Raw genomic sequence first — 20474 nt, 5'->3', positions numbered from 1 at the left:
GGCGAAGAAGACCATTGGAGTTTGCTGCAGGAGAACATGTCTTTTTAAGACTTAACCCGATCACTGGAGTAGGCCGAGCCGTTCGTCCAAAGAAACTATCACCCAAGTTCATAGGGCCGTACCAGATTTTGAAGAAGATCGGACCAGTAGCGTATGAGCTTGCCTTGCCTCCTCAACTATCAAATCTTCATCCAGTCTTCCATGTTTCCCAACTCCGGAAGTACATAGCTAATCCTTCTCATGTGTTGGAGTTGGAGAACGTCCAATTACGCCAAGACCGAACGTTAGAGTTGCAGCCAGTCCTTATTGAAGACGTTCGCACCAAGCTACACAAAGGGAAGGACGTTCGTTTAGTGAAGGTAGTGTGGGACGCTAAAACTAGAGATTCAACGTGGGAGGTGGAGAGTGCAATGAAGGACTTGTATCCACACTTGTTTACGGGTAAGTTCTAAATTTTCGAGGACGAAAATTTTTGTAGTTAGGGAGGATGTGAGACCCTAAATAATTAACTGTAATAAATCTCTGTCACATCAAATTAATTTACGTCACATCAATGCTTATTTCCTTTGGAAACTCACTCCCTAATGGGATACGTCACGCTTCTGTGCACTGGAAAACCGTACCACATCATTTCTCTGAAAACATTAAAAACTCACTTTGCACCACATGCACATACGCCACCTGTTGCGGGAGAAGCTTCCAGTTCAGAACTTAGTGTGCAGGTGTCAGCTTGGGACACGTTCGTTCGAACGAACTTGAGTTTAACAAAACTGGATTTTTGAAAAATCTCTCTCACCTACACGCACTCATCTTCTACCTCTGAACTCAACCCTTCATTTTCTCCACCTTCTCTCTAAAACTTCCAACTTCTCTCTACTGTAATTCTCACGTCTCTTCTCCGATCAACTTGCAGCACCGTAGGAACGTTCAACCAACTACAAGCTACCAACTGGACCGAACAGTTTCAAAGACTGAAACTGGTAAGTCTCCTTCAGAAGCTTGTTCTTAGGTTTCTGGAAAAACTAGGGTTGTAGTTGCATGCAAGTAGGTAGTCTAAGTATTCTGTTTCTGTGGTTAGGTTTGTTTTGGAAGAGTCAAGAACATAAGCGTAGTTGGACGAAGCCACTTTTGCATCTAGGACAAGTTTGGTTGTCAATCCGGGTAAGGGAAGCTTATATGTTTAATTTATACCTGCATGTTGTATGATCTGATTTGGATGTATGAACAGTGTGCTGTTTGAGCTGTTAAGAACGATCACTGATATTGTATATGTTTTCTGTTGGTTGAAATGCATGATGATTTGGATACGTATGAAAGTTGTATGATTATAGTATAGTTGGATTGATTAATATGATGAAATCTGTATAGTATGAGAATTTATCTTGGATATGAATTTACGAAGTAAGAATTACATGAGAAAGGTTGAGTTAAATTAGCTGAAAAATGTGGATATGATAATTTCCCTATGATAAACTACGTTCGTCATCGTACGGTCTTATACCGTTCGGTTTCCCTGAAAAAGATTTAGAGTAGAATTCTTTCATTTGGGAAGAATTCGGTTTGAGAACGAGCGTCCTCATTTGAAATACTATGTTTGAGCGTTTGGTTCAGCATAGAGTTGTCGTACGCCTTAAATTAAATAACATTGAATTAAGTAACGTTCGGTCTTATGCCGAAGCGTTCGTCCTATATAGCGCTCGGTCTTGTACCGAACGTTCGTCCTAAATAGCGCTCGGTCTTAAACCAAGCGTTCGTCATGATTGGTGCTCGGTCATCTACCGAGCGTTCGCATTAATGAAGTGTTCGGTCTTAAACCGAACGCTCGTCCTTATCTTTGATTTCTTAATGAACGTAAATAGCGTTCGTCCAAATATTACAATATTCATCCTCTCACGTTCGTACAAATATTGGCGTTGGTTCTGTATATACAAAATTTTACAAAGAAAAGTTCTAAGTGTTATTGACTATCCTTGGTATATTGAATCTGGTCCAAGATATTCTTCTTTATTACCAAAATTTACCAAGTACCATTATACCTTCAATAGAGTCAGTTCCATTCAACTGATCAAACAGAGAGTCACGTCCGTCTATCCAGTACTTCATTGGGACGTTCGTCCTAATTCTTCAAAGGACTGAACGTTCGTCCTTGAGTGCTCTTAAAGTTAAAGATGAGAATGATGTTAAATTATAAGGAATTACAGTGCGAACACTATATTAAGTGATTTTATGAGTATGGATTTTGGACGAGCGTTCCAAGGAGGAACGTCTCAGATATGTTAATATTAAATTTGGTAAAGTATGACTGTGGATAAGTTAAGACTCGCTGTCCATCCTGATGTTCCGTGAGTACTATCTTCATGTAGAGGAAGTATGTCATGCGTGGGAACGGCAGGAGGTCCTTAGTCCATAAGTTAACATGGGCGACGTAAGAACGGACTGACCTCGAGTGGCAGCTGTTTGGTGTATCCCAGTTACTACACCACTCGGGTGCAAGGACGCTTGTAACTACACAGATTCATACAGTCCGGACGGTCTGTCTTATATATATATATATATATATATATATATATATATATATATCTCTATGTTGTTCTATGTTAAGTTACATGTTGTATGTGCGAATGGAAATGTTAAATGTATGTGTTAATTGTATGAATTAAATATTATAAGCTTACCCTTTCGTTTTTCCTTGTGTTGTCATACTGTCTTTGTACGTTCGTCATGTCTTGCAATGATCATCCGTGTGGATGTGAGCAGAAGGCGAGGCTACCCTGGAGGATGTGATCGAAGAAGAAAACTTGGTTGAAGTTGAAGTAAAGGCGGAGCAGTAGTACGCTCGTCCTTATGTTATAGTTTAAGACGATCGTTTTTGGGATGGACATTCGGTTATATCTTTTTGTAAAACCGTTCGTCCTTATCTACTATATTCATGTACTTTAACCGTTCGTTCTAGTTACCTCTGTATACGCTTTAAGCGCGTTATTTTTGTACTGAAGCCGTTCGGTTCTGGAACTTTTTTTTTTAGTATATAAAGACTGCTTGGTTTTACTGTTAATTGTAATTAATTCTGATTTATGGTAATTACTGTATTTTGGGATGTTACAACTAGCGTTGCAGATACCAAAATAACATCTTCTATAAGTGAACACTCTAAAGATACAAGTAAAAGTAATCTTACCATGATCTAGATTCACCACAATCTTATTATACCCATAATTACACTCTTTCGGATTTTATAATAATAACTGTAAACATACATAAACTTTTCTCCACTTTTACTTTAATCGTTTTGAACGAAATTGAATTATCTTTGTTTACAGATCGAACTGTTTGATGTTCCTCTATCTCTGCAGTTATAGTGTAATCATTCGTATATTTGGTAGAAGGTGCGTAACCTTTTTCTTTCTTTATTTATGAAGAATCTTGAAAAGAACTCGAGATCTAAAGAAGTTGTACCTCTTCAGAATCCGTTTTCAAACAAACAAATTATATGGTAAAGAAGACATACATTCATATATAAATTATAAGTCATACTAGTGCAACACTGTCACACCTTCAAGAATTATTCTGTATGTATGATACACACTCATTGGTTTACTTTCCTGCAATTAACACGAATTTCACCTTGATTCCCTGTGAGAGGCTGAATATTTCCCATCTTAATCATCGAATCTGCGAAATCTTCGAAGAAATCATCAGTGTCGTAGCTGTACTCTTTGACAAGATCATCAGTGGAACCACCATTGAAGAGTTCTTGATCAGAGTGAAGAAGCCCTTTCTTTTGGACCAAATTCGAGTAGTAGTTTTTGTCAAATTGAGCAGGAGTTGAGTCCAAAGGAGAAAGGTTGGAGTCACCACCAGCTGTAGGGCAAATGTATTTGAGATTATTTGCAAAGTCGGAATCGATGTTGGAGTCGTTGTAGATATGAGCCCTAAAGGTAGCACAATTTGCATATCCGATGGAGTGGCCTCCACTTAGAACAACAAGGTCCTTCTCATCAAGACCATGGTTCCTGAAGTTGGTGATGAGTTCAGAGAGGCTGAAAAATGGTGCTGGAATGTTTGCATCTGCTGCTGCACGACTTGCTGTGGTGGAGTCTCTTCTCCCCAGTTTCACCTTCCATGTTGGCCCACCTAACTGCATCATGCATGCACATAATTCATTTAATAAATTTTGAGAACAGATTAATTTAAGTCAAAACATTAAGCACACTCTTTCTTGTATGGGTAAACACGACGTGTAAAAGTCGTGGTTAAGAAGTTATAATTAACTATTTTTACTCACCGCAACGACAGAGTCACGAGCTGCAACAGCCAATATGTCTGCGCAAGAAACAACAGGTTTCCCACATGCTTCGTCCACAGCCTGCTTGATCTCATCCACCACTTCAAACCCTCTAGCAGATTGGAAATTAGCATTTGAATTCTTCTCGCTGTCAATGGAGGATGTTGAATCTAGAAGAATTGAACCATCGCAGCCCTGAAATCACTCTCACAGAACCAACTAAAATTTATCAGACTCATTCTAAACATGCATTAATTATGTAATATTTTCAGAACTATCTTTTTTTCTTTCAGAATACTGAAACTAATTTCAGTGCTATAAGTCACTTGTTGGTATTTTAAGATGTGTTTATACGAGTGCATGTATGTGGATGCATAGATTGTCTTACGTTAACAAAACAATCATGGAAGTGCAGGCGTGTCAAGGATGCTCCCATACGGCGTTCTTTCTGCACTGCAGCCTCGACGACAGTTTTGATGGTGCTCAAAGCTTTGGGGCAAGAATAGTCATAGTAATGAGATGACAATTTTGAGAAGGCTGAGGTTGCAAGAGCAGCAAACACAAGGGCATGAAGAAGAACGAAGTAATATCCACGCAATGCCATTCTATGTTAATATGCAATGAGTGATTGATCAAGTTGTATATGAATTTGTTTGGATTAACTGCTATTGCCCCATTGTTGTATTTATAGAGGCACTGGAGCAGGTGAAGAAATACCAATAAATTAAACTGCACCGTATCATACCATGTAATTTGTGGACTGAGCCATGAGAAAGACCGTTTCACCTTGAAGAAAAGTACATAGTAGGTTTAATGCAGAAATAAAAATATCGTAGAAAACGAGTACTTTAATGATTGATTTAGTCCGCAGGGGGTGGTTTATTGATATTTGTAGGCCAACTAAAGCGAGTAATGACAAAGGAATGCACAATGGATGCATCGTTTGACTAAATCGGTAGCTACTTGATAGTTAACATAGAAAATTCAAGGAAAGAAATTTCGAATCTTAGTTAATGAAGTTTAACTAGTCGTTCTTATTTTATTATAACCACGTAGAAGTTTCAAAATCATAGACGTGCACCTAATCTAGAAAAAGAGATTTAATTAACGTAGATCCTATTTTTACCCAATCGCACCAGCACCTTTCCTTCAAAACCAGATCTCAAGTCCGTTTTTGATAAATTAGTTCAAATTCAGAGACTTAGTCAAATGAATTAAATTAATATAATTTAAATTTCAATATAAAATTTTCTTTTAGTTCTAAAAAAATCGTGACTTTATAAAGTAAACAAATACTACTGGACGGCGGGTAACCGACCGGGAAGGTTTAGACAATGCCGAGCGGGTAGAAGCAAGGCTAATATATCCGATCGGGTGTCTCAACCTAATATGTCCGATCGGATCTCTCAAGTACAATATGTCCGGTCGGACGGAGGTTTAGACAATGCCGAGCGGGTAGAAGCAAGGCTAATATGTCCGATCGGGTGTCTCAACCTAATATGTCCGATCGGATCTCTCAAGTACAGTATGTCCGGTCGGACGGACTTCTAAAACTGCGGACTGGAGACAGCAGTTGAATGCTCATGAATGTGTAGTTAATGAGGTAACGGTCATTGTCGAGTATTTAAGATGTGCATTGAAAGTCATTAAAATGTAAATTAATGGGTAATATTCTCTAAAATCATATAAATAGCAGTCAAAGGAGAAGGTAAACTCTCTTTCTTTGATAATTATATAGACTTGCAAAAGCCAATTCTGACTTGAGCGTCAGAGTGTTTGCTGCAGGTCAACCCATTTGTGTTGAGAACGAGCGCAAGGAGAGCGAAAGGAGAAGGACCGATCGAGCGAGGAGGAGTGTTTCCGGGCGGAGACGGCAGGAGTTTTCCCCGGTCCCATTCAGCAGAAACATTTTGGCGCCCACCATGGGGCCGAGGATCATTGAAGACAACCTTTTACGACCGCAGGGATGGAGCAGGACCCGGCAGCGTTTCTACAGATGAGAAGGAGAATGGAGGCAATGCAGGTAGAGATTGAAACCCTTAGGGGCGAGCGTGATGCGGCCAGAGGGGCGCAAGCTAATCGTCCATCCTCCACACGCGCTCAAACACCGCCAATTGCAGAGATGCCAGAAACCGAGCCAGACTCGGAAGAAGACACAGATCCAATTCCGGATAGTTATTATCAGGGAGAGGAGCAGAGTGAAGCTAGCTCGCACCAGACCGCAAACCGTCCGACCCCGGCCGGTCGAGCTAGGGCATTACACCCGTTCACAGCGGCGATCATGGAGGAGCAGATTCCGGATAGAGCGTTCCCAGCCTTGGAGAAGTATGATGGGTCGGGGGACCCGGAGGAGCATTTGAGATCTTTTGTTGACGCCATGACCATTTACTCCCCCAGGGAAAATGTGTGGTGCAGAGTTTTTTCCTTGTCAATAAAAGGAGAAGCGTTAGCCTGGTTCCACTCGTTGAGACCTCGAACCATCAATAACTTTGCCACCTTGAGGGATATGTTCGAACGACAGTTTTCAGCGGGTAGAGTGCGAAATCTGACGTATCTGGAGTTAACAAACATAAAGAAGGAGAAGGAAGAAAGTCTTAGAGACTTCATGGATAGGTTCAATAGAACCGCATGGCAAGTAAGGGGAGTAGGCAAGAAGTTTACTATTAGTACTCTAGCTACTACGTTAAGGCCTTCCCCATTTGCCGATAACTTGTTCGCAGAGCCCCCGTTAACCCTGGACGAATTGCAAGAGAGGGCCGCTCGGTTCATCAGAATAGAAGAAATGAGGGCGGTCCAAAGGCGACAGCAAGAACAAAACACGAGTTCAGGGCAGGAGAAGAAGGAAGGCAAGAAACCGTTCGTACTGGGCGAGCGGTCGAAGGGCAGAAGTATAGAGATGGTCCAAAGGGGGCTAGGTACGAAAGGTACACCCCGTTGAACACGCCAAGGGCTAGAGTGTTGGAAGAGGCCCTGAATGCAGATATGATAAGGGTAAGACCCTCCCGGTCATCACCCAAGGCAGATGGAACCAAGCATTGCACCTATCATCTAAACATAGGGCATAACACCGAGGACTGCACGGTGTTGAAGGATAAGGTGGAAGAACTGATCCGAGCGGGTCATCAGAGGAAGTTTGTTAAGGAGGAACGAAAGGCGAGAAGTCCACCCAGGAGGGCTAGGCTGAAAAGCGTCCACAGAGTAGATGTGAGAAAGCACTCTATGCCGCCAATCACGTTTACCGATGAGGATTTCCATGCTCCCGATCCAGATGAGGATGACCCGATGGTAATAACAGCTGTTATTGCCCGATATAGCGTGGGAAAGGTGTTGGTGGACCAGGGAAGTTCTGTCAACATATTGTATTGGAAAACATTCGAACAGATGGACATCTCCGAGGACCTGATCGCCCCGTACAACGAGCAGATAGTGGGATTTTCGGGAGAAAGGGTGGACACGAGAGGATATGTGGATTTAAGAACTTGCATGGGAACCGAGCGGAGTAAGGAGATTAAAACCAAATTTTTACCGGTGGACGCAAACACATCGTATAATGTGTTGTTAGGACGACCGTGCTTAAATGCGTTCGGGGCAATTGTTTCCACGCCCCACCTCGCGCTCAAATTTCTGTTAAGCAATGGAACCATTTGCACCGTTCGGTCCGATCAGAGGATCGCCAGAGAGTGTTATATGGTCGTGCTAAAAGTTCGGCCATCGTCATCGGATCCATCCGGTCGGCACAGGAGAAGACGATCCGAGGTAGCCATGGCAGACCTAGATCTAATGACTAATACTGATGATCGGATGGAGCCAATGGGGGGGGACAAGGCCCTTCAGCCTTGGACGGAAGGAGGAGCAGGTTACCACCATTGGGAGTGAGCTGGAGGAGGACCAAGCCAGGTCGATAGGTGCCGAGTTAGAGAAGAACCAAGATCTGTTTGCTTGAACTGCAGCCGACATGCCTGGAATTCACCCACAAATTATGTCACACAAGCTGGCATTGTTCAAAGAAGCCCGACCGGTGGCCCAGAAGAAGAGAAGACTGGGGGAAGAGAAGAGATTGGCAGTGGCAGTTGAGGTAAAAAAGCTGTTGGAAGCAAATTTCATCCGTGAACTCAAGTACACAACTTGGCTGGCGAACGTCGTGATGGTGAAGAAGCCGAGCGGGCAGTGGAGAATGTGTACGAACTTCACAGATTTAAACAAAGCCTGCCCCAAAGATTCTTATCCGCTACCAAGTATTGATGCGTTAGTGGATGGGGCTTCAGGGTTCCATTTGCTAAGTTTCCTGGATGCGTATTCAAGATACAATCAAATTCCTATGTTTCCTCCGGACAGCGATAAGACAACATTCATTATCGAACGGGCTAACTATTGTTATGAGGTTATGTCGTTCGGGTTGAAGAATGCAGGGGCTACTTACCAACGGCTGATGGATAGGGTTTTTGCTGACCAGATCGGCAGATGCATGGAGGTTTATGTAGATGACATGGTGGTGAGGAGCCGCTCGGTAGAAGACCATGTGAGAGATCTTGCGGAGGTTTTCCATCAGGTTCGCAAATATAACATGCGCCTTAATCCGGCCAAATGTACTTTCGGGGTGCTGGGGAGAAAATTCCTGGGATTCCTCCTAACAACTAGAGGCATAGAGGTGAACCCCGACAAGTGCAGAACAATACTAGAAATGAGAAGTCCGCAGAAGCTGAAGGAGGTTCAGAGGTTGGTGGGGAGACTGACTTCATTATCTCGCTTTATTCCAAAGTTAGCCGAGCGGATAAAGCCGATATTGAGAATCATGAAGAAGAGTACGGGTACTGATTGGGACGACCAGTGTGAGCAAGCCTTTAACAAAGTTAAACGCATACTGGTCAGCCCACTGGTCATGGGACGACCCGAGGCGGGGCATGCGCTACAACTATTCCTGGCAGTCTCGGAGGACACGGTCAGCTCGACGTTGGTGCAAGAGCAACCTGAGTTCAAACTCGTGTACTTCGTCAGTCGAACATTGCAACCAGCGGAAACCAGATACAAGCGAGTCGAGAAGATCGCTTTGGCACTTGTGCTGGCAGCGCGGCGCTTAAGGCCATACTTCCAGAGTCATCAGGTGATAGTTCGAACAGATCACCCGATCGCGAAAATCCTACGCAAACCAGATCTGGCCGGGAGAATTGTAGGATGGTCCGTGGAGTTGTCTGAATTTGGACTCCAGTTTGAACCAAGAGGGTCGATCTGAGGGCAACATTTGGCCGACTTTGCGGTCGAGTTACCCTGGGAAGAAGAAGGCCATCAAGAGTGGATCCTCTATGTGGATGGCTCTTCTGAGAAGTCTGGTGGTGGAGCAGGAATTATGTTGGAAGGACCGAACGGCTTTGTTGTGGAACAGGAAATTGTCTTTTGGTTCAAGATAAGTAATAACCAGGCCGAATACGAAGTAGTACTAGCCGGGCTCGAGCTGGCTAAGGACTTGGGGGCAGTCTCGGTCAAATGTCGAACGGATTCCCAATTGGTGGTAGGGCAGTTGACTGAGACCTTCTAGACCAAAGATGATCAGCTGCTTCGTTATTTTCATAAGGTAAAGGAGTTGGTGAAACAATTCCGGATGGTGGAATTTAGGCATGTGCCGAGGGAGCAGAATGCGAGGGCGGATGTCCTATCACCAACAACAAGGGGAAGGATCACTTGTCGTCGGTCATAAGGCAGGTTATGATGAACCCTTCGGTGGAATGTCTGACAGTTCACGAGATATCCGATCGACCTGATTGGAGGAAGGCCATAAGAGAAGTCATTCAAAGGCAGGAGAATGGTTTGCACGTTCGGGTAGCTGAGGCAAAGAAGGTCGCTCGGTATTTGTTAATAGGAGAGGATTTGTATAAGAGAGGCTTCTCCTCACCCTTATTGAAATGTGTATCTTCGGAGGAAGCCGAGTATGTGATGAGGGAGCTACACGAAGGGGCATGTGGAATGCATACAGGGCAACGAGCTTTGCGTGCCAAGGTGATAAGAGCGGGCTATTTCTGGCCGACGGTGGAAAGGGATTGCAAAGAATTTGTGCAGAAATGTTTGAAGTGTCAAGAGCATGGCAGGAATCTCAATCTTCCACCAGTCGAGTTGCACAGTTTGATGTCACCGTGGCCGTTCGCATAGTGGGGAGTAGATATTGTCGGACCCTTTCCGGTGGGCCGAGCGCAAAAGAAATTCCTACTAGTGGCAGTTGATTATTTCACTAAGTGGGTGGAGGCAGAACCGCTCGCAACGATCACGGCCGCGAGGGTTCAAAAGTTTATATGGACGCTCATCTGTAGATTTGGAATTCCCAAAGTCATAGTTACGGACAACGGGCGGCAGTTCATTGATAAAGGCTTAGGAGAATTCTACAAAAAGTTGGGAATTAAGCATGTCACGAGCTCGGTAGAGCATCCCCAAACGAACAGCCAAGTGGAAGCGGTGAACAAGGTAATCGTCTCTGAGTTGAAAAAAAGGCTGGGAGATGCTAAAGGAGTTTGGGTGGAGCAACTTCAGGAAGTTCTGTGGGGGTATCACTGTACGCCGCATGGTACAACTGGGGAAACCCCGTTCAACCTAACATATGGAGTGGACGCAATGTTGTCGGTCGAAGTGGGGGAACCTACCATACGAAGGGGAATGCAAAGTTTGCAGGATAATAATGACGAGCTGCGTATGGAGCTGGATACCCTAGATGAACGAAGAGAGGTAGCAATGATCCGAGCGGAGGCTAAGAAGAGACTGTTGGCGAGGCGTTACAACACCAAGGTCAGGCCGCGACAATTTGTTGAAGGAGGTCTTGTGTGGAGAAAAACGGCTGAGGCCCGACGAAACCGATCGGCGGGAAAATTAGCCGCGAATTGGGAAGGCCCCTTCAGAGCGGTGGAAAGCTTACAAAATGGAGCGTACCACTTGGAGCACTTGACGGGAAAGGCTATACCTAATACGTGGAATGCATCCCATTTAAAATTTTACTTCAGTTAAGAGCTGTGTACTTATTTCATATCAATAATATTGTGTTTCATGAAATTTTCACCATGTCTTAACAGCCGAGCGGGTGAGACAGATTTCTTTCGTGAACTCTCACCTTGGTCTTAGGGCACGCTTCTAGAGAGCTCCTAAGACCTAAACCGAGCGGGTAAGGCAGATTTCTTTCGTGAACTCTCACCTTGATCTTAGGGCACGCTTCTAGAGGGCTCCTAAGACCTAAACCGAGCGGAACTCTTACGAGGCAAACCAAGCACGAAACGAAAAGGCTATGCACGAAAAGACAAGTAAAACAGGAAAGTGCAAGAGACATGGAAAAAGCAAGATGGCAAAAGACAGCGTATATTCATTAAGTTCAAAAATCTATTACAGGATGAAGTTCAAAAGTGGTAAAATCCTAGGTCTAACACTTAGGATTGGCCTTCAGCTTCACCGGTTTCTCCAACCACTTCGGCGGCACCGTCGACATCTTGGGCGGCCGAAGGAGAGGATGGGGGAATGTGGATTGGAACTAATTTGTTATCCACCACCATCATGCTCACATCAAGGCGGGGATCGTCGGTAGGCACTTGAAAGAGGAGATTACACTGGGCGAGGGCCTTATCAAAACCAAGTAGATGCTCGTTTACCACCTCATCGCCCAGAAGCTTGTTTTCTGCCTCCAACTTTGTTACCCGATCCTAGAGAGAATCCCGCTCGGCCATCACAGTTGCGTTGGAAGAGATGGCTTTTTGGAGGTCGAGTTTAGCATCGTCCAAAGACCGTTGCATACGGCGCTGAGTAGCACACGCCTCGGCCAACAGAGTGCTGGCTTTCTTCTTGTCCTCTTCTGCTATTCGCTCAGTCTCGGCCAAGTGAAGGGTCAGATCCTGGTTGGCCTTGAAGGTGGCATCGAACTTCGCTTGAAGGGCTTGAAGCTTTGTGGAAGCGGAAGCTCTCCTCTAAGCAGCATAGGCCAAGCACATGGCCGACCGCGTGGTCAACTCCAGAGCCATGTTGAAGGCCTCTTCCTCGGTCATCCCACTGACTAGGGCTTTTTCCTCAGTAAAGAGGTCAAAATGGATGCGCTTCGCCACCCATGAGTTGGGACTCAGCAGACCGGGGAGAGGAGGCCCGTCTGGCAGACTCCTCTTACCATACTTGGACTCAGCCGATGTCTCCCGAGCGGCTTTTCATTTCCCCTTCTTCTTCGGGTTAGACTCGACCGGGGGAGCCTGATCGGGAACAACCTCAACCGGAGGTGGAGGAATGGAAGCCTGTTGGACTGGCCGGGAAGTTGAGGGCGCAACGACAGTGGATGGGGCATGGGACGAGCTCCCGCCCGGTTTCCTTACTTCGCCCCCCCTCTGAGCGAACAGGCGGGCGAAGGTGCTGTTCTTGGATGGATCCATCTTGGACAGATAATCTGCAAGGCGGAAAAAAATTCAGATAAGTTCCAAATGGCTGCTCAACAAATGGCGGTCAAAAATAGCTTACCGAACACATTAGAGGGAAGGTTCTTGTTACCCAGGAAACCGATCAGAACACGACAGGAGGACTTAGGGGCTAGCTGACAAAGCTGGTTTATCAAGTCCAGATCCTCGGGAGTCATTTGGGGCTTAGGCCAGGAAAGGACCTTCCGAGGATCTCGGGTCCAGTAGAAAGGAAACTTGGCCTCTCTGGTTGGGGAGCAAAAGCTTTGGTATCCAGTTTCCGTCGGCACGACTTTAAAGAAGTGCCCTTTAAAGTCTTCATAGGAGCTATTGTAAAGGGTTAGCAGGTGCTTGTTCCCGACCGTCCGAAGGGAAACCCAAGGTTTGGACAAGTGAGGCTGTACATTAAAGAAATAAAGGAAGGCTGCAGGAGTCGGTTTAAGAGCTAAACCGGAGCAGATGGCGGAGAATGCTTGCATGAAGGCCCAACCGTTCGGATGAAGCTGTGTAGGAGCCACGTTAAGCGTTCTCAATACACCCATTTGGAAGTCAGAGAAGGGGAGAAGAACCTTCAAATCCTTGAACATGGTGGCATAAACGTAGAAGAAGTCGGTGGGGTAGTTACCCCGATCGTGACAAACGCGCTCGGTCATTTGGCAGATGGCAAATTTGAAATGCCTAGCGTCGGCAGCCGCCTTCACCAGAGAAATGTGGCCGATTAAATCCCGGAAGGGTTGACGATGATGAAAGGAAGAGGAAATTTGCCTAACTTCACGAGGCACCCAGTTGTAGTCGGGGACAGTTGGCCAAGCTCGAAGCTTCCCATCCCAAACGCCGATGGAGTCCACATGGATGGCAACTTCTTCAATAGCGTCACTGTCGACCAAGAGATCGGAGGAATTCCCTAAAGGCGAGGCCCTAGCGCCGGTTCCGGTAATGGCAACTAAGGATGAAGATGGACTGGCGATGTCATCGTCAGCGTACCCCCTACCCTCATCGCCGGAGAACTCAGAGGACATGGTTACCTGAGGAGTGGAAAACAAGTAGGACAGAGGAAGCAGAGAGGAAGAAGATGCTGGCGACGGCGAGGAAACTGAAGTAAAAAATTAGGGTAAACATATGGGTATTTATACAAAGATAGGGACCGACTCAACGGGAACATTCGAAGCGTCAACCGCCAAAAGATCTGACGGTCCAAGTGACTTGACGTTTCAGATACAGAAAGATCTGATGGATCAGGCGATCTGACGTTTCGTTTTCTGTGTTTCCCACCTAAAAATTGCAATCACGACTTCACGTTTCTCGCTAGAGTGAGAGTCAAACAGAGAAAGAGGAGAGCCGAGCGGAGATCACTTCAAAACCCTACGCAAAAAGGTATTTTTGCTAGGGCTTGGGGGACTTATGTTACTACCGACGGCGGGTAACCGACCGGGAAGGTTTAGACAATGCCGAGCGGGTAGAAGCAAGGCTAATATGTCCGATCGGGTGTCTCAACCTAATATGTCTGATCGGATCTCTCAAGTACAATATGTCCGGTCGGACGGAGGTTTAGACAATGCCGAGCGAGTAGAAGCAAGGCTAATATATCCGATCTGGTGTCTCAACCTAATATGTTCGATCGGATCTCTCAAGTACAGTATGTCCGGTTAGATGGACTTCTAAAACTGCGGACTGGAGACAGTAGTTGAATGCTCATGAATGTGTAGTTAATGAGGTAACGGTCATTGTCGAGTATTTAAGATGTGCATTGAAAGTCATTAAAAGGTAAATTAATGGGTAATATTCTCTAAAATCATATAAATAGCAGTCAAAGGAGAAGGTAAACTCTCTGTTCTTTGATAATTATATAGACTTGCAAAAGCCAATTCTGACTTGAGCGTCGGAGTGTTTGTTGTAGGTCAACCCATTTGTGTTGAGAACGAGCGCAATGAGAGCGAAAGGAGAAGGACCGATCGAGCGAGGAGGAGTGTTTCCGGGCGGAGGCGGCAGGAGTTTTCCCCGGTCCCATTCAACAGAAACAACTACAAATATACAATCAATCAATTATCATGCAGTTAAGAATAAGAATAAAACACAAGAATGATAGAAAAGTAAATATATTGGATAGTAAAAATTACAAAGAAGATACATTACGTCAAACTTCGTGACTAAGGGAGTTATAGTTACTCTTATACATTTTAAACACTAGAAAATAATAATGAACAATGCCTTCAGCCTCCAGAATGAGTATCTACTCTCGCTCCTTTTAGAGTAAGTTCTCTCTCTCCAAAAGGTTAAATTTTAATTGTGTCAAGTCTTCTATTTATAGATTTTCTAAATGTACATTTCGCGGGACGAGTAAGAAATTGTGGTAATAATGAAATAATGTGGTTATGAGAGTTAATTGGTGTTTCATAATTAGAAAATAATTGTGGTAATTAGGAAATAACGTGGACGCCAATGATTGTTTGATAATTTGTGTTTGATGATTAATTGTTTTCTAAAAGTATAATTATTATGTTTATTATTTAATGTTATTATTGATTAAGTAGAACATATGATTGGTATATTATTATTGAATGATTTGTGTGGTGTGTTGTTACCACTATGATGTGTTGGATTAATGATAGGAGGGTGATTTGGATTAAATATGTGTGGGCCAAATTCTAGAAAGAAAGAGAGTTAAGTTAAACTTTTAGTTTTAATTGTATTTTGGGACCAAGGTCAATCAAGTCATTTTATCCTCATTAAATGGTGCAAAAATTAAATTATGGAGGTGTAAAAATTAAAAGAATAAACATAAAAATCTAAAACAAAATAGAAAGATTACGTGATTCTTTGCAATATTTGGTGGTTGTTAATATTTAAAATAATATATAAGATAAAATAAGAGAGAAAATCTTGGTGGTTTTATAGAATAAATGAGAGATATTATTTTAATTAAGAATATAGAGATAAAATAGAAGAAGATAAAAATGAGAAGAGTGAAAGGGGGTTGCATATTGCTACCATACAATTGAAAACTAAAATTAGAGAGTTAAGAGAGAGTAGAGACGTTTTCTAGGAGAGAAGGTGAAGAACTACAAAAAACCATAGAGCAAGGAAGGAGTTGTTGTATTTTTTAAGTAAGATAAAGTCCTAGGATTGGCCAAGGTACGAGGAAGCTTACCTTTGTTTGTTAATTATTTTATGTCATATGTGCTCTTGGTTATTTTGATTAATAATCCTTGTTGATATATGTTATATGATTATGATTATGGTTATATGTTACTCTTGTTGGGTAAGGGTTTATGTATGCATGGGCATAAGGTTTATGTAATATTTGTGTTGGGTTTTCCCTATGAATATATGTATAGTTGTTGGGTTACCCCAACGGAGGGTTTGATTCTAAGGGAGAATAAAGTTATGAGGCTCGGGGGTTTTCCATGCAAATGTATGTATAAGGGTGTGGTAATAATCATATGCATTATAATTATGTTGTTTGGGTTATAATATGTATAATGATTGAATTTGGATGATTCAAGTGTTGTGATGTATGTGTTTGAGTATGATTATAAAGGTATGTGATCCTTGAATGCATGATTAATGTTTTGGGGGAGTTCCCATGTGATTTAGGGCTGTTGCATGTGTGTTTACAGACTTGAATTATATCCAGGATGTGTTTTTTTCGTAGATAGTCGATTATCACTGGTGATAATCGATTATTGCGCGTTGATATTGAGTCTAGCTACGGGAATAATCGATTATGACTTTTGATAATCGATTATCCCTTCTTGTGTGATGTTTCTAGGTGATTATCACTGACATAATTGATTATCAAAAGTGATAATCGATTATCACAGTGTATTTTTATAAAAATTGGCGAATTTGATGAATAATGAACGTGGTTCGAGCCTATGAAGCAGTGAAATGTGTTGGTACTCAAGGAATGAGAGTAATGGGCATGTTTAGGGTCAGTTTTTACTTGTGATTGTGAATTGGAGTATGAATGAGTGTTGAAATGTACATGAGTAAGTGATTGATGAGCATGAGAGTGGAGGATATGTCTACTTGCTATACCTAGTAAATGTTGGTGTTATCTACAGATATGCGCTTCCTTTTGCCTTGTGTGCATTAGAAAAGTTATTCGGGTATTGAGCCTTCCTTGTGTGGGGGTGAAGGTGTTTTCCTTGTCCTTGTGTAGAAGAATTACATGTTCCTTAATTGTATTGCGGGACTACACGAATGTATTTGTATAGTGAATCTACATATGGGGTTGTAGGAGCAGTTACAGTCGGTGAGGTAGGGTACATGAGTGTGATTGGTTCTTTCCACTATGGTGTTTATGGTATGGTGATGCTCATGGTGTTGTTCATGACTGGGATAATCATGATGGTGGTGTATTTATGATGGTGATTAAGGTATTTGAGATGCTCAAGGTGATAGTGATGTTACTATAAGAGTATAGTAAGTAGTTAGCATAGCTGCTAATGAGTGGATAGACCAAGAGTCTATGTGTGAGTTGTTAGTGATGACATCAAGGGTTAGAAATCGAGGATCGGGGTTCGAGGATTTAGTAATTTATCGTGATTGATTTGTTATGTTAAAGGTTTAGGGATCTTATTGTTATTACTATTGGGTATGAGGAGGTTCACTAGTAAAAAATATGCTTCTGAACTCGCCTAATAAACTTCGGTCAAAGAAAAACCGAAGCCTATTCAGAAGCAGTGGCAATATTGTAGTTTTCACAAACTTATATGCATCGGTTTAAGAATATCCGAAACATATAGAACATCTTACCTCGGTTCAATTTATAACCGGTGCCTAATACTCTCTGAAAAAGTCATCTGCCTTTCTGCAAAACCTGACACGTGATCTAGTGCTTCGGTTCTATACAAAATCGGTGTTGAAAGAGGTTTATGCCTCGGTCAGTACAGAACCGAGGCCTAAGAGTCTGTCAAATCATTGTCACCTGCTGCACTGCACCTGACCCGTGGAGCTTGTTCTGGAAAATCGTGGCCATAAGTTATAACTTACCATTGTATAAAAGCAAATCTATTATTTTGAGATTGCAAAATGTTAAATAATTATTTTTTAATAACAAATGTTGAATGATAAAAATAATTTTAAAGTGAAAAAGAAATGTAGAAAAGATGGGTGATAAGACTGAGGACGTGAAGTTGAAATGATTACAAGATAAGATGTAAGAGAAAATATATAATAAAGTGTAATAATAAAGGACGAAGCAGTGAAGGAAAGAATATTATATAGTATATCAAAAATACAAATACAAGTAGATTTTGAATTGATGGAAGGGTTTTATAGTGAAGGAAAGAAAAGATGAGGAGTTAATGAGAGAAGGAGACGAAGCAGTTAGGTAGGAAAGGAGAGAGAGAGAAGAGAAAGAAGTACGAAAGAGAAAGAAGAGAGGGAGGGCCAGTGGGAATACATTAATGGCATGAATCCGCAATATCGCCTTCACTTGAATCGAGCCGGAGAGCGCATTCACCTGAAGAAAGAGCGTGTCCATATTCTGAAGCCTTTCGAGGTCAGCCAGAATGTTGCCGGAGAGTCCGCAATATGCGGCGTCGAAACGGACAAGCTGGGAAAGGTTTCCAATCTTCGACGGGAGGCCGCCGAAGTAAGCGTTGTAGTAGCCAATGTAGAGCTTGCGAAGCGCGGTGAAGTTTCCAAGCTCCGGGGGATGTTTCCCATGAGCTCGTTAGGTGCTGCTAGGTGCCATACTCGGGAGGGATCTGGTTGGAGAAAAAGTTTTCGCCGAGGTGGAGATCATGTTGTTGTAGAGATCAAGGACTTGGAGATTGGCGAGACGGGCGAGGTTGGAGGGGAAGGTGGCGTTGAAGGCATTGTTAGAGAGGTTGAGATGGCGGAGGGCGGAGAGTGCAGAGAAAAAGGCGGGGATTGGGCCGGAGAACTGGTTGTCAGCGAGGGAGAGGTTGGAGAGGAAAAAGAGGTTCAGGAGAGGGGGAGAAACGACCTCGGTTCATCAGGAACCCAGGCATAAAGTCCAGCAAAAAAAAATTTAAAAAAATAAAAATGTTACTGCTTCGGTTAATTTTGAACCAATGCATAATCCTACCATTTTATGTTTCGGTTTCAAACCAAGGCATAAAGTCTATCACTTTTTACCTCGCCTGAATATGCCTCGGTTCAGAAACCGGTGCCTATTAGCGAAAATAACCGCTGTCGTTTCCCCTGACTGTACTAGTGGTTGTTATGGTTGATATATTCAATGTGTTTATATCTTATTATTATGATTGTTTTATTGGTAGCTTACCCAATACACATTTGTGTTTGTATGTGAATGTGATGATCGTATAATGTGTGATGTTATACAGAGCAAATGATGCTACAAATGAAAATAAAGTATGATAGATCCGTGAGATGACAGGGCCAGACTTGGGGTTTTATTTAAAGCAATTGCAATTAAGTTTTTAAGACAATGTAATTGGAGTTATTTTATTTCCTTCGTTATTTTGGTTTTATTTAAATAATGCAACTGGATAAGTATTTTAGAACTATTATGTGATGCAAGTTTAAATGTTGAGGTTTTTTAATATATGTTTCCACGCTATAAGAAAGTTTTGAAAATTATTGATTTTTATAATAACCCATGACATCCTGAAATTTGGAGCGTTACAAGATAAACACTACTTGCTTGACAAACTCATTTGGTTCATTAGATGAACGAGCTCAAATTAGATTGGGTCTAAAACTTGTACTTGATTTTATATTTGAAGTAATCAATTCTTTTAATAACTGATTTATCCAATTATGTTGATAATCTTCTTAAATTTATGAGATTTCCACTTATTTGTAAAATATAAACCAAATAATTATGTTTTCCAAATTATTAAATAAACCTTATTTATCTAAATACTAATAAAAAAGAAAAAAAATAAACATAAACACCACATGTTATTTGTTGGCTTTTCTCTCTTTTTTTTCTTCTTTTTTGTTCTTTATAATAAACAAGTGGCTTTTAAAACTTTCTAACAATCATATTACAAACCCTTGGGTATGCTATTAATACGTTACCCTAAACTTTTCAATCTTATGCCATAGTAAGGTGTTAATATCCTACCCGAAATTTATTTGATCACAAATCTTTATTTTCTCAACATTTACCTATTCTCTTTGGCTGAGTGGGTCAAGATATATTTTCTTAAAGGTTTAATCCTTTTTGACGTCCCTATTTGTGTAGCAATGTCTCAGATAGGTCCTCGTTTTCTAAAGTGTATTAAAATGGTCCTTAATTTTGAAAATTTATATCAATTGAGTCCTTTCCGTTAAGTTGGCTGGACGACGTTAAAAAAATTGATGAGTGAGATGCTGAGATGACGAACGAACGCTCGTCCACCAGCGAACGAACGCTCGTCGACCTCTTACCGTTGGACGACCGTTCGTTCCACACTAGACAACCGTTCGTTCGGTGGTAGCCGAGCGTTCGTTCGCTGGTGGACAAGCGTTCGTTCGGTGGTGGACGAGCGTTCGTTCGTCATCTCAGCATCCCACTCATCAATTTTTTTAACGCCGTCCAGCCAACTTAACGGAAAGGACTCAATTGATATCAATTTTCAAAATTAAGGACCATTTTGATACACTTTAGAAAACGAGGACCTATCTGATACATTCCTACACAAATAGGGACGTCAAAAAGGATTAAACCTTTCTTAAAAGGATAAGGTAAAGGAATGACACATTTAGGATAAAAAAAAAGTTAACAATTGGATAACACATATTAAGGTTAGCTATTTGACCAAGTAGCTTTAAATACATATGTCAAATAATGATTATATTATCAAGAATCA

At 42.3% G+C, this 20474-nt stretch overlaps 2 protein-coding genes across 2 annotated transcripts; one reads left to right on the top strand and one right to left on the bottom strand.

Annotated features, from left to right (window-relative positions):
- Window positions 1–3509: 3509 nt before the first annotated feature.
- Window positions 3510–4927, bottom strand: LOC124837361 (peroxidase P7-like). Its single transcript, XM_047312697.2, has 3 exons — window positions 4674–4927; window positions 4286–4480; window positions 3510–4138 (listed from the first exon to the last, which is right to left on the bottom strand). The coding sequence occupies exons 1-3, from the start codon at window positions 4887–4889 to the stop codon at window positions 3587–3589; spliced, it is 963 nt and encodes a 320-aa protein (XP_047168653.2). The 5' UTR covers window positions 4890–4927; the 3' UTR covers window positions 3510–3586.
- A 1324-nt stretch (window positions 4928–6251) lies between these two features.
- LOC124837239 (uncharacterized) lies at window positions 6252–8161 on the top strand. The gene is made up of 2 exons (XM_088093628.1): window positions 6252–6898; window positions 7006–8161. Exons 1-2 carry the CDS (start codon window positions 6252–6254, stop codon window positions 8159–8161), a joined length of 1803 nt encoding a protein of 600 aa, XP_087949754.1.
- The last annotated feature ends 12313 nt before the right edge of the window (window positions 8162–20474 follow it).

The sequence above is a fragment of the Vigna umbellata genome, chromosome 6, assembly GCF_029865625.1.
Source record: "Vigna umbellata cultivar VRB3 chromosome 6, Vumbellata_1.0, whole genome shotgun sequence".
NCBI lineage: Eukaryota > Viridiplantae > Streptophyta > Magnoliopsida > Fabales > Fabaceae > Vigna > Vigna umbellata.
The sequence above is the reverse complement of the archived record's forward strand: the minus strand, read 5'-3'. Positions and strand labels throughout refer to the sequence as shown.